We start from the raw sequence: 14818 nt of genomic DNA, 5'->3' as shown, positions 1-14818 counted from the left end.
TCAACAGTATGTGTAGGAAAGGTGGTGGGAAGTGCGTATGTGGTACCGACCTTTTTCTGACTGGCCGGGCTGCTTGGCCTTCACCTTGTGGGTGTAACGTTTCCTTAACGTCCTAGAGAAACTGTCAGAGAGGCAACAGAAAGGAGAGCTGCTGTCGTTCATACACTCCTCCCAGAACAACAGCACATCCCTCGTTCTCTGGGCCTTAGGGAGGACTGAAGGTGAAGAGAGGAGGACGAAGAAGAGGAGAATGAAAATGTTATGTTGACCTTTATTTACCCATGCATGAGAACCAGAACATGAGCACAAACGCGTACAGAACATGATAGTTCTTCAACACCTACATGTACATCAAAGATTTGGGTTAAGGTTTTACCCAAATAGAGCAGTGTGGTTCCGAAAGTTAAAATCCCATTCATTTTCTCCATAAAGATTTTGATTATCAGCCATAATGCCTAAACCACCCAAGGTAGACTTATTACGCGCTATGAGAGTGTGAAACGAAGGTTTCCGCTCCTGTAGAAGCCACAAGTCCCTATGAAATCAACCTTGTTTTAAGACAAATATGTTTTATTTGCGATCTTATGGAGAAATACTACACTACCCACAATAATAGGTGTTACAGCAACGTCTCTGATTGGTGGAGCTCGCTGTTACCATGGAAATGTTTGCAGCACCCGCGAAAAGCTAGTAAGCTGCTGCCATTGAAGTCTATGATTGTTTCTGTACACAGTGTTTGTACTTTTTTGCCTTTTTTTTTTAGTTTTAAAATTTTTCTTTTGTACCGAAATCAAATGTTTTATGGTCAAGATTCATGTGGTAGCTGGTCGGCTTGGTTCCATCCAGGCTTAAAATTTCCCAACGTCGAACGGACGCGGAAAATCACTTCCGGAACCCAGAGACGTTCCAAAAGTGGGCGGTCACTGTTGAGCTCTATAAGCTGTTGTAAGTGATTTCATGCTTAATTATGTGTTAAGTGTAGACAGTGTCATTCCCTAAAAGACAGACATATCTTCCACTCACTGTCTCTAGCAGATAGGCTGTCGTTCCTTTCCAGCAGCAAACAGCTGATTCTGTCAAGGACTTCAGCTTGGAGAGCCATTTCCTCCAGCAGGTCCCTCCTCGATGGGCTGAAGTCGGTCGTTCTCATCATCTGAGGAAACGTGTATTTGTTAGATTTCGACAAGCGAGTTTGAGGGTGGAGAGAGACGAGGAGCAGCAAGACACAGAAGATGTAAACGCCGATCCAAAAACGTGGTTCATGTGGACGTAGCTCATAGAAACATACTGTACCTGGAGCAGGATGCAACATATATCCAGGTGAGTCTCAAGAGCCTGGTCAACACCCCAATTCCCAGAAGTCAGAGGGGTTATGACCAACTCTTCCTCGGAAGTTGATTGGCTGTTCTGGGAGAGGAGGCCGAGACTCTTTAGAGTGCTCTGCTGCAAAGAACTGATGCTAATGGTGAAGAAGAAAAGGAGAGGTGAGTTTCACATTAAATCACTCTGTATTGATTAGGGCTGGGCAATATATCGATATTATATCGATATACAGCATGCGACTAGATATAGTCTTACATTTTGGATATTGTATTATGGCATAAGTTCTGTCTTTTCCTGGTTTTACAGGCTGCATTACAGTACAGTACTTACCAGACTAACTAGCTGTTCTATTATTTGCCTTTACCCACTTAGTCATTATATCCACATTATGGATTATGTATCTGAAATCTCATTGTGTAAATATTTTGTTAAAGCACCAATAGTCAACCCTACAATATCGATGTCGAGGTATTTGGTCAAGAATACCATGATATTTGATTTTCTCCATATGGCCCAGCCCTAATATTGATTCTTTTCTTCTGTCTGTCTTTTAACTCACCCACTGTCTTTGATTCTCAGACTGCCCAAACAGGAAGTGTCATCATCTGCGATGAAGTCATGAGAAAGGAAGTCAAAGCTGCCCAGGACTTCCTCCACAGCCAGAGTCTCCTCTGATGATGAGCTTCTCAGCAGGGAAAGGTCGTTCTGTGAGTGAACACATGTACACGTATACATAGAGATAAATGGCACAAGGATCACACACAGTATGTTTGTGTATGTGTAGGAATGCACACGGGTACCTTCAGTATGGTTGCCAGGTGCAGTATTTGGTGGTCCAGGGCTCTCAGCTCCTTCTCAGAGCAGCTCTGGTTCTGTAAGGTCTTCTCCAGCTCTGCGATCAGGGCTCCCAGCCTGACGGCCTGGGCCCTGCGCTGGGCACTGCTCACCCCGGGCCTCCCTGGGGTTGGAGCAGCAGTGGCAGGTGAGGAAGGGGTTGCATCTGGAGGCTGAGTAGGGGGTATGGGTGAGGCCGGGGCAGAATATGACTGACATTCTGGGGAGTCCTGGAACAAACGTGGGAAGACTGAGTTTAAATGGAATCCAGATAGTAGAAATACCCTAAAAATGCAAGATTATTAGATATTGTTACCAACAAAATAATATCTAATATCTAATGGCATGTTATTAGACAATAAAAAGCCAAATAAGTGAAAGTCGTCACAACGTAGGCCACCAAAACACCTCTAAAACTAGTGTGAATGCAGCACGAAAAACTAAAAAGCCCCAGGACAGGAAAAGTAGTCTGGGTGCAGAGATGTAATGATCCCAAGCAGCAACTTCTGTGACTGAAAAGTAAAGCCAATGCAGAAGTGCCTTAAACCTGCATTCTATCTAATTTCCAGCAGGGGGCGACTCCACTGGCTCCAAAAAGAAGTCAGTTTCTATAGAAGTCTATGGGGAAATATCCTAGTACTCCCTTGATTTATAAACATTTTCTGTGAGTTTATGCTCTCAATCGCTAGTTCAAGTCTTCTTCAATACAGCATGATGTTCATTTTTGTAAATTATAGTCCCATTTGTTTTAAAATTAACAATAAAGCAGGACATGCTTTAGAGGCGTGGCTACAAGCTGACCTGCCAATCATGATAGAGGCTTAGCAATGATGTACATGAAAAAAAGCCGTGCACTTGTTTTTGTGTTGTCCGCGCTAACGCTAGCGTTAACTGGTAACTTAAGAGAAGGTCTACCGATTTTCAACCAGCTCTATGTACTGCTGTATGTGCAGATGAACAGCTCCAGTACCCGGAGGCCGAGTTTACCCGCCGGTAAAACTTTCCCTCTTTGGCATTTGGCTTTGCGCAGCACCATTAAACCATACACAACACTGGCTTAGGCGCGTCATCCTCCCCAGCTCCACCCTTTTGTCCAAATATGGTCAATTCTGGCACCAAGACGGTGACAGCCAAAATGCAAACTGGCTTCAAAACTGCAGTCCACAAACCAATGGGTGATTGGTGATGCCACTGATGCTACGTCCGTTATTTTTACAGTCTACGTATGATCCTGGCAGCAAATGTGATGAAATTGCTGCTTTTCTGAAGAGTTAAAGGGTATCAAGACACCACCCGAGAGCGGGCTTAGAAACATAGAAAACAGTGGTGCCGCTGGTTTGTTGCCCTCTCTTGTCAGTTCAATTCAATTTTATTTGTAGTATCAAATCATAACAAGCGTTATCTCAAGACACTTTACAGATAGAGTAGGTCTAGACCACACTCTATAATTTACAAAGACCCAACAATTCCAGTAATTCCCCCAAGAACAAGCATTAAGTGCGACAGTGGCGAGGAAAAACTTCGTATTAGGCAGAAACCTCAGACAGACCCAGGCTCTTGGTAGGCGGTGTCTGACGGTGCCGGTTGGGGGTGTGATGAACACTAGCAATTATAGTCGCAATAAAGATAATAGAAATATGACTAGAAATAGTAGTTGTAGTTCATGGCGTAGCAGGGCACTGCAGGGCGTTACAGGGTGTAGCAGGGCACTGCAGAGCATAGCAGGGTACTGCAGGGCATAGCAGGACGTAGCAGGGCACTTTAATGGGACAGATAACTTCTCACACATCAGGGCTTCAGCCTGAAGCGGTGGTTGAAGATTCTCGAGCTATGTTTATTTGCAGCAGGGTTTTAATGCAGTGTTAATTCAGCTAAATGTTTGGCGATTCTAGTGAAGGCCACAGGTGTGTTCTTTACCTGCACACTGCCGGTGTCCGGCGCTGCACTGTGCGTTTCAGGGTCGGCTTCTCCAGCTGTGTTCTTTCTCAGGATGTCAGGAGTGCTGAACACGTGTTAAAGAAAGATCATCTTTATTCGTTTGCAGTATCATTATAAAGTAGTAGTACTGTTAGAAGATTTAGCATGATGATCAGGGCTACACGGAATCTATGCAAAAAAAAAAATCTGCAGATTCAATTTGGGTGTGACGATGATCTATAGAAGGTAGACAAAATATTTGACATGGTTTTAACAGGACAACAACAAAACATTTGCTCTTGAGTTTGTCCCCACCTCTGTAGAGCCAGCAGGGAACTTGGTTTACTCTCTGTGGGTGTAGAGCGGGTATCTAACACACTTCCCCACTCCTCCTCTCCGTCCTTGTCATCCATCCTCTTCCTCCTCTCCCTCTCCTCTGTAGAGATCTCCAGGGACCCTTCCTCCCCGAGGGACAGCTGAGTCTGGCTTCCTCCCAGACTGGTGCCCTGACTGTGGCTGGAGGGGTAGCTGTGAGTACGTGTCAGACTGTGCAGGAATAGATTTTCATATGAATTATAAAAAATAAAAAAAATGCGTCTATGGTGACCTCTTTCTAATTAATGTATGTTTGAATCCTTGTTATACTATAGTTGTTTAGTTAGTTAGTTAGTTCTTTAAAAGCAATAGTCGCCAATCTGAAGGATCGGGACCCTCCATGGGGTCCTAAGATGATTAAAGGGATAGGAGAGAACAATCTTTCTGTTTTTTTGTCTTGTGAAATACTGGATATTTTCACCTCTTCAGGCCTCTAAAAATACCTTCAAATCAAACAAATCTAAGAATAAAAAATGACTCATGTCCATATTAAACTCATTTTATTGGGTAACAAGGCAAACAGTTTGGGAAGTACTGCTTTAAAGCATAAGGTTTTCATTATTTAGTCATTATCTTATTATTATTATTACGGTCAAATTCCATGAAAACGATTAATTCAGTACTAACAAGAATTGTCTCTGTAGTAGAGCCTGACCGATAATGGATTTTTAAGGCCGATATTGATACAAATATTTGGTGATTTAAAAATCTGATATGCCGATATATATATATATATTTTTTTTTAATCCAGAAACGCGTAACAAAACAGATTTCCCTAACATTAGTTATTTTTAGTTATTTATGAGTCCTCACTAAAATAATATGATAATGCAGTTTAAAAAGAAACTTGTTTGTTTTATTGTCACAACAGAACAGATAAAAGTTCTGATAATGATGATATAATATGAAATTGTAGAGCGTAAAGTAGAGCGCCCTCTGGTGGACAAACTATGCAACGCCAACACTCATAACATGGTTGAAGGGTGTTTTGTCCTAATTATTTTATTTTTTAAATATTCATTTATCAGAATCATCACTATAAATCAGTCGGGCTCTACTCTGTCGCCACTGTCTATTGCCCCCTTGGAATTGAAAGCCATTACCATACAATAACACAAGCGTTATCTTTCAATGCTACATACCTGTAGGGTCTTTGCGGACTGTGGTTTGAGGTGATGGCGGAGTGGGACGGGTTGGACAGGTAGCTGAGCAGAGACACGCCTCCTCTGTCATGTCGACTTTTAGACACCAGCGACGGGAGGGAACCCTCTGGATCCTGCAGCTCACGCATCATCGACTGCAGAGGGCAGAAGGAGCATATCAGTGTAAACATCACGCTTTCAACTTTAAAGCCACTTTAGGCTTGACTAATGACTTAATGAAATATTTTCACAGTTTCTTTCTAGATGGAAAGAGTCAGGGAACAGATCATTTAGGGGATTGTTCCGGTGCCGCCGGATGTCCCTCGCTTTCTTTGTTTTGGCGTTCTAAACTCCGGTGGATTTATGAGGACTATGGTTAACTGCTCCTCAGATCTCTGCAGGGTAAATCCAGACAGCTAGCTAGACTATCTGTCCAATCTGAGTTTTCTGTTGCACGACTAAAACAACTTTTGAACGAGCAAAACAAGTTCCTTCCCGAGGCTATTTTGCGGAGGCACCAAGGTAGACGATTGTGATTGGTTTAAAGAAATGCCAATAAACAAGAGTCAGTTTTTCTTCCATCCCAGAATGCTGTGTTGACGTAGACTGTGGAGGAAGGTCTGGCAATGTGAGACAAATGGTGAACTTTTAACTTCAAATTAGCCACCATAAAAAAAGAAATAGAAGTTCAATTGGCGTTAGGCATGTTGTGGTTGTAACTGATCACAGTGTGTGAGCGCGTCTGTGTACTCACTATAAAGTATTTCTCTGTGAAGGAGGGGGTGCTCGGTGCCGTCCAGCTGTAAACTGAACTCTTCCTGCTGGACACCGACTGCCTGCTGACAGACAGCGGCCTCACCTTCTCCGTGCTGTCAAACGGACTGCAGGTGCAAATACACACAGACACATGGAAGATATAAATGTACATTACACACAAATATGCTGAATATCCCAGCTGTTAAACACACTTCATCCATTTGACGATACACCAGCAAATGTAACTGCTCTTTAATATTTGCGGCTTGTCTCCGAGTTTCCAGACTTTTCCAAAGTTTTAATGCGTTTCCAGACGTGAACAATGTCATGGTCGTTTCCTCTACCTTTCTTGACTTTGTGGTAATCCTCACCGTACGGTGTGTGCATACCGTTTATGGAAAAAACCCGAAAATTCATGAAACGTTTTAGTCACAGTCCCTTAAAAATACATTGCTTGTGTGCTTTAATGGATGACAGTGCCCCTGAGCTCACTGAATTTATTTGTTCATTTTATTTACACTGAGTCATTTTCTATCAGCTATTTCTCAAATAGTGTCTGTAAAATTGTCATTTTGATCGTTTGGGAGCGTTCCCTACACTGTTGTCAGAGCACAACATCCTGCTTTATATTGATCAGTCTGTGACACACCTCGGGGCTCTGCAGTGCAGCCAGGTCTTGTATTTTCGTCCACTGGCTTTTAGATGTCAGCTTCTCTCATCAGGCTGAGATTTGAACCAACACATTTCCATCTTCTTTAGCTGTAATATTTTTGTATTTGTATTACATTTTGTCATGTTGGTTCGAAGAGTTTTATGTGTAGCAGAAACACTGATTGCAATCACTCCACTGTGACTCATTTAGGGGCTTAACAGAATTGTGTGTGTGTGTGTGTGTGTGTGTGTGTGTGTGTGTGTGTGCGTGCGTGCAAGCGTGCGTGTGTGCGGTCACAGCAGTGTTTTGTGAGTGTGAGTTCGCCAGCCTTGTGCGTGTCTGTGTGATTCCCCATCTCTCTAAAGAGAGAATCCATGAAATGTCATCCACCTGGCTTCTCTAAACCCTGAAATGGGATTTGTTATGGTGCAAGGGCACATCGGAGTGCGTGTGTGTGTGCTATTAAGGGTGTGGGTGTGGGTGTGTGCGTGCGTATGACGTACACTCTGTATTCAATGAGCTGCACAGGGACAGCTGGCTCAGGTTAGAGGCACAGAGGAGACAGGGAAAGAAGAAAACAACAGCAGATTCTGCAGGAAGGCAAAATGTGAATCTATGATAATAAAACACACCATTTGTTGTTGTTTACATCGCGTTGTTTGTTGCTTGGCCTTGTTTTACTGCTGTGAACATGTGGATGTCAAAAGTAACAGTAAAAGAAAAGAAGTGGGAGAGAAAGTGAAAGCCGTCACAACGTAGGCAGCAAAAACACCTCTAAACTAATGTGAATACACCACCAATAAACTAAAAGCAAGGTCCAGGACAGGAGAAGTAGTCCGTATGCAGAGATGTGATGATCCCAAGCGGAGCCTAAAAAAGTGAAGCTAATGCAGAAGTTCCGTAAACCTGCATTCTATCTCATTTCCAGCAGGGGGCGACTTCACTGGCTCTGAAAAAAAGTCTGTTTCTATAGAAGTCTATGAGAAAATAATCCTACGTCTTACTTGATTTATTACCTCAGTAAACATTTTCATAACGAGTGTATGGCCCTTGCAGTGGCAGTAGCTCAGTCCATACATCGTCAGGTTAGGAAACGGAGGGTCGCTGGTTCAAGCCCCCATACGAACTAAAGTACGAAGTGTGGACTGGTAGCTGGAGAGGTGCCAGTTCACCTCCTGGGCACTGCCAAGGTGCTCTTGAGCAAGGCACTGAACCCCCAACTCTGACATCTCTCCATTAATTCAGTCCTGTGTTCAATGTGTGTACAACTGTACTAACAGAGTGAAAATTGTGAAATTCCCCTATTGGGATAAATAAAGGCCTTCTTCTTCTTAATCGCTAGTTTCAAGTCTTTTTCAGTAAATTATGTTCCATTTATTTTAAAATAGACAATAAAGCAGGGCATGCTTTGCTACATGCCAACCTGTCAATCAGTACAGAGGCTTAGCAATGCCAAAGATCCTCTATACTAAAGAGAGTGCATTTCGAGCAGCGCGTGTGGTATGAAAAGTTACACACTTAAAAGTTATATTTAAATAATTTATTAATATCTTCTTTTGCTAACGTTAGATATTTACACAGCTAAAAGACATATTTAGCATCACAGAGATTAGTTTTGTTAGGGCGTTGACGAACGTTAGCTGACATTAGCTTCTCTGTGTTGCTAGATCTTGAGAGTTTGGTCCTGAGACAGAAACAGGCCTCAAACAAAGTTTATTTTCTCCTGATGTGTCCGTCTGAAAAAAAACCATTTTAGTGTCCGAATGTTCTGGAGATATGTGGCTTGTGAAAAATGGGTCCAATATATACGTTAGTGACTATGGGGCAAAATATTTGCTCATAATCTGTGTTCACGTTGACTTCTCCCATTGGAATCAATACACTCAGGACCTGCCGCTAGTCTCCTGAAGAGGCGTGGCCATGGAAAAACCAACATGACACAGATACAGGAAACTACTCTGAGTTGGGGCGTCTCGGTTGTAAACCGTCTTTGGTAATACCAACCATGGCACGGTGGACATTAAAATAGACCTGGACTTTTTTTGGCTGCTGTTGGTGTTTTCATCTTAAGGCTCCGACACACCAACCTGACGGCTGACCGTTGGCAGAAAAGGCAGTCGGACTGATCAGTCAGCTCCCGTCTCCCCGAGTGGGTCAAAAAAGTGCCACGGAACCAACGTGATATCATGACTTGGAGTAAACATACACCCCACTTTCCTAAAGCCAAGTGGTGTGTTATCTGTACGCTTTTTGAGCTATCAGCGTGTATATCTACGCTGTATCACAGCGTAAACGTGCACGCCACTTTCTAAAGCCACGTGGCGTGTTATCGCAAGGCTACGTGTTATCGCGAGGCTACGGTTGGTTTTAACGTCACGCGCGGGGGAAAAGAGAAACTGGTTGGGATTAGGAAAAGAAGAACTGGGTTGGGTTAAGGAAAACATCAAACGTGGTAAGGAAATAACACACGCGGAAAACAAAGGAAACATCACACGCAAATAATTATTTACATATTCATATGTCATCATGTTTTAATGTGGAAGGCACAGTGAATCCATAAGCTTAATCTTAGCGTGTACCTGTGGATTGCTACCATAGTGACTACCTTACAGGCCAGTAAGTGTATCATTAATGTTGTTGAGGATGTTGTTTTTACGAATTGGCTGATTTATCTTTGCTAATAATATAAAAAAGACGTTCAAAAAAGTATTTAACAATTATTTGGCGGCCCCCCAGCAGTGACTCTAAGGACCCCCTAGTGTGTGTGTGTCTGTGTGTGTGTGTTCGTACTTCCAGGTGACCTCCAGCTGCAGTTTGATGGTTCCCAGCTCCGTGATGTCCACCAACATCAGCTGCGGCCTCACCACAAAGAAATCTGCGCTGGCACACGTCACCATGCCAACCAGCAGCCAGCCCAAACCCTTGGCCTCCGTCACCTGAAAGAAGAGATTTGATGGGTGAGATACATGCACGCATAAACCAGATGTATTGTACAACAAGCAAAGATAATGCACAAATGGTGTAAAAGGGATATTCTTTCTAAATACAGCAAAAATACTTAAAAAAAGTACAAAAGTTAGTGACCCTAAAAGCCATTATACACGTAATCACAAAGTCCGAGGTGGAAGAGGTATTTAATTGTATTTAAATCCTTTACACAATTTATACCACAATATTGCAGTACTGTTATATTAGACTGCATTAGTTTTAGCTAGTAAAATCATACTCTTACTAGTTACTATAGTTGTCAAATACATGTAATGAATATATTTCCCTCTGAGGTAGTGGAGTGGAAAAAGTACAGTACGTGAGTAAATAAACATAGTAACATTCCATCACTGCACAGAAGAAAGGGATTATGGGTATTCTAGCTTTTACTACATCAGCAAAAAAAAAAAACTTCCTCTATGTGCATTAGCAAGTACTTTTAAATCTCTTCTGTAGACTCTCTATTATCGTATTTATTGCTATTATTGTTGTATTAGTTATTGTTTAATTACATTTTATTTCATTTTATTATGGATCTTGTTTTATTTATTGTTTCTACTGTACAGCACAATGTTAGTTGTAGTAGTATTATGAAAAATGCTATGCAAATAAAGTTATTATTATGACATGTACGCATGTGTGTGTGTACGCGTGTGTGTATGTGTGTGTGTGTGTAACCTTGATCTCGAAGTTGTGGTGTATGTGCGGGAGGAAGACCATCTCCTCCTGGTCCCAGTACTGCGTGTCGTCTGATTGGATCCTCCCTCTGATCCTCCATCGCTGGCGGCCCAGACGCACCACCACCTGTGACATCATCCAGACATGACGTCACTACAGTGCTGGCTCTGGTTCTAGCCATGTTTCCCCTGAGTGTAGTAAACTTGATCATACTAGGGCTGCACGATATGAGGAAAATGTCTAATTGGGATTATTTTGACTGATATTGCGATATGATTCGCGATATTGCAGGGAATGATCATTTTTGTACCATTATTCAGATTTTCATTGAAGAATATTACAACTATAATGATTATAGTGTTGATTTTTGCGTGGATATGTAGCAGACAAAGATGTTTTTCATTAGTTTGTAGGATAGGATTTGTAGACTAGGACGTCTCTGCAGCACCACAATACTTCATTCAGAAAAGTTTGACACATGTTTTGCCTTTCACAAATATTGCGGAGACCCTCCCCCCCCCCCCGCCTGTGATTTGGATATTGCACTTGTCCATATTGCGATTTTGATAAAATCGCGATTAGTAGTGCAGCCCTACTACCTCTATTCAATAAAACAAAGTGATGTTTTTCTTTAAATAGAGAAGGTCACCTCGTATTGGTCTCCAGGGCAGAGTCGAGCAAATCCGATCAGACCTGCAAGGGAAAACACATGAGATATTTGGAAGATAAGGTGTCACTGGTAACTCTGTGTGTGCGTGTGTGTGCGTGTGTGTGCGTGTGTGTGTGTGTGTGTTTTTTTGTGTGTTTGTGTACCTTTCATTTTGATATGTAGCTCTCCAAGGAGGATTTCTAACTCTCCCTCCATAACTGACATGTCCTGCAGAGAGAGGGAAATTAGGTAAGAGTGACATTTTAGATAAAATAAACGGCTGTTATTTTTGTTAACCAACCACTTTGACACTTTACACGTATTTTCTGTCCAAAGTGAGGTCACAGGTCAGGGCCATGAACAGAACATCAACACTAGACCTGTTATATATCTATATCTGGCAACAATTTTCTTTGGCTTTTTGACTGAAAGAGTGTGTGTGTGTGTGTGTGTGTGTGTGTGTGTGTGTGTGTGTGTGTGTGTGTGTGTCTCTCTCTCTCTCTCTCTCTCTCTCTCTCTCTCTCCCTCCTCACTCGACTACCTCACTGGCTGTGAGGGAAAAAGATGTTGTGCTGGTTCAGTTTAGGATCAGTAGTGTTCCTCATTAAAACCAGTTGACGCAATTAGTAACAAGCTACTGAGTAAACTGTGTTTGAACATGTAGTTCATGTAATGTTTCAGTAAGTTCAGTTTTAATGAACCTGGTGTTGTTGTATTCTCTACTCTGTATTTAGACAGAATGTTAACGGCAATGTTGAAGCTACATCCACACTAGTCCACTTTCACTTTTAAGTTAAGTTTGAGACAAAAACGATCTCGGTCCAGAAGAAGAGTTTTAGCTCCAGTCGCAGAACTAATCTCCATCCATGTTAACACGTCTGACCACACATATCACATGACCATTCACACACACTGGGCATGTGCGTGCCGGATTAAACAGGAAGCAGATTGTCTGACGTTACTCAGCGGTTCAAAATCATGGATGTACAAATAAAATATAGAAAATACTTTGGAGAAAGCTCAACAATAGTAAGCAAAAGATGTATTGGCTTGGACCGACGACAAGGTGAAACTGTTACTGAAAGTATGTAAGCCCACCTAACCGATTAGACTGACTGACGTGCGTCCTCGCAGAGAATTTCTAATAAGGGGAGAAGTTCCACTCTCGGGAAAACTTGCAGCTTCTGAACTGGTTGCATTTCCACTCTGGTTCCATATGAGGGCGTTCACAGGCGAGTGCAGAATGAATGGTGGTCTATGGAGCTATACCCCTCAAAATCCACTTTTCTCAGGATATCATTTTTTGTCTAGTAATTTGAATGTTGCATTCGAAAGGGGAGGCAAAGAAAATACACACTGCTGGGTGTTAGATTTTTTTTAAAGTGGCTTTTTTGTTCTAAAAAGCCTTTTAAAATGTCAATGACGTCATACACATCGTACGGCCAGAGATACTGCTTTACGGCAAGCTCTGAGTCGCTTCCTTTGTTCTCCTGAGGCATTGACAACCCAGCTGACAGGTTAGGCTCTCCCTGTTAATACACGTGCTAGAAAGAGGTTTGCTAATGTTTTAAAGACCACGGCGAAATATTCACTCTGACATTCTGGTTCTGCTTCAGATGCCATCAAGCGGGATATCCGATCATAATCAGTCCTTCACTGACCAATCGGCATTCATTAGCAGAATGCTAGCGTGTTATGGGCAACAACGACTCAACCTGTAAGAAATCGAAAGGACATAAGTACTCGATCATTCAACTTTCGACCTATAATCCATGTTGAACTTGGAAAAACTGTAATCAAATCTGAGATTTGTCAACGGCAATCGGGCGAAAGAGACAAATTTAGCTGTCTAGCTCCATAGACCACCATACGATCACCCCCAGTGGAACTCTGGTGGAACTGCAACCAAATTCTGTACAATGGGGCTTAATAGGGAGTGAACAGGCTCTCCATAGACCGGCTCTGGTCCTCGTTTCCAAAGGTCTCCGTTTGTGTCCGTCCAGACTACAAAGCAACCCCGGAGTTTTCAAACCAAACCGGGGGCAGCAGTGTTTCCAAATGTCTCCATTTTAGGGACTCTGATAAGCCGGAGTAGTGTATACACGAGGCGTGAACGTAGCAAAAGATATTCATTTATAAACCAAAACGTAGTAGTGTAAATGTAGCCTAAGTGTTACAGCCTTTTCATTTTGAATACATAACTTTTTCCACAGTATTTCTAACACTGTTCTGGCTACATTCACTTAAAAGATCTGAATGTTTCTTCCACCACTGAAAGAAAGGAAACGGGCAGAAATAACACTAGATGATGAGTACAAGGCAGAAATGTCTGTAATTTTCCGTATAAGAGGAAGCAAAATAGGACCAAAAAAAAATAGATGTACCTATGTGAGCATGTGTTTGAAACTGTTAGATGAGAAGGAGAGACTGAATGTTCTGCACCACCGTGAGACTGACTGACAGACAGACAGACAGACAGAGGGTATGAATGAGTCTTCAGTTGTCTGTTAATGACCCTTAGCATGCAGCTGCAAACAGGAGAATCACTGTGGGACCATCACTCACCCACCAGATGATTTGGTTTGGCAGCATTACGGCCATTAGCGGCTGTGAGAGATGATGGATAAGTGGCAGCCAATTTTGGCCTGACTACATTTCAATTACAGCCCTTTTATCGCATTACTCTGTGATCATTCAGGGCACAAGAATCTGTTCTCAACTTTCTTTTCTGTGGTGATGACATTTTTTGGATTTTACAGCTTCACCAAAATCATTTATAAAGCTTTTAGAATGTTTTATTTTCTGTGGACGAATAGTTTTTTCATTCAGCTTCCATCATGCTGCATTGTTACAGAACAAATCCAGTATTTTCTGTGTGAATCAAAGAAAAAGTTACTTTTTCTAATCCAGTCAAGCGTTTGCCTGGATCGTTGTCTGCCAAATGTGTTTGGTTTGCTGCAGCCCAATTTACACAGTATTCCCTTTAGGCATAAATGGCTGTTTAGTCAACAAGTCCAGGTCTTTCTTTCCAGAATGTGAAGTGAGGAGGGCGTTTTTCCCTTTTTTGAAATGAGTAAAATGTTTGTCAGCAATTATTGAACAGAAAACCCCCATCCACAATTTAAATACAATTAAAAAAGCATCAGTGTTCAAACTGAAAGTAATACTGTTTCAGGTTAACAGGAAAGATTTAAAAAAAAGAAGAAAAAAAAAGAAAATATATGGCACCATATCTGAATTTATTTTATCTTTATTTTGGTGTATTTCTCTTGTTATGGACTGTCAGGTTGTTTATTATAGTAAAATAGTTTGCCTTAAATATGGGAAGGTTTAATTAATATATATGCTCTCTTTTTTCTAATCATCTCACTGCTTCATTAAGGAAGATTCCCTCGCTCACAGTAATTGCATGTTCACTTTGAATGAGCGGTAATGAAAGTGAACTGAACAGTCCTGGTTAAAGTGCTCGTTTGCAGTAAATGAAAGGATATGACTTTGTAGAAA

The 14818-nt window shown here is 41.9% G+C and overlaps 1 protein-coding gene across 5 annotated transcripts in view; it reads right to left on the bottom strand.

Annotated features, from left to right (window-relative positions):
* Positions 1-14818, bottom strand: part of ripor3 (RIPOR family member 3) — a 76779-nt gene that overhangs the window by 10080 nt on the left and 51881 nt on the right. For 4 of the 5 annotated variants that reach the window (XM_078249265.1, XM_078249263.1, XM_078249264.1 and 1 more), the window contains 14 exons: positions 11479-11542; positions 11315-11358; positions 10666-10791; positions 9790-9935; positions 7632-7682; positions 6346-6472; positions 5592-5746; positions 4390-4620; positions 4075-4159; positions 2124-2387; positions 1883-2028; positions 1294-1459; positions 1024-1153; positions 51-215 (listed from right to left, as the gene is read on the bottom strand). In XM_078249265.1, the coding sequence (XP_078105391.1) occupies positions 51-215; positions 1024-1153; positions 1294-1459; positions 1883-2028; positions 2124-2387; positions 4075-4159; positions 4390-4620; positions 5592-5746; positions 6346-6472; positions 7632-7682; positions 9790-9935; positions 10666-10791; positions 11315-11358; positions 11479-11542 (1900 nt within the window). The remainder of the gene's footprint in view (positions 1-50; positions 216-1023; positions 1154-1293; positions 1460-1882; positions 2029-2123; positions 2388-4074; positions 4160-4389; positions 4621-5591; positions 5747-6345; positions 6473-7631; positions 7683-9789; positions 9936-10665; positions 10792-11314; positions 11359-11478; positions 11543-14818) is intronic. The other variant, XM_078249267.1, reaches the window with a different exon arrangement.

Source organism: Sander vitreus, chromosome 4, assembly GCF_031162955.1.
Source record: "Sander vitreus isolate 19-12246 chromosome 4, sanVit1, whole genome shotgun sequence".
NCBI lineage: Eukaryota > Metazoa > Chordata > Actinopteri > Perciformes > Percidae > Sander > Sander vitreus.
The sequence above is the reverse complement of the archived record's forward strand: the minus strand, read 5'-3'. Positions and strand labels throughout refer to the sequence as shown.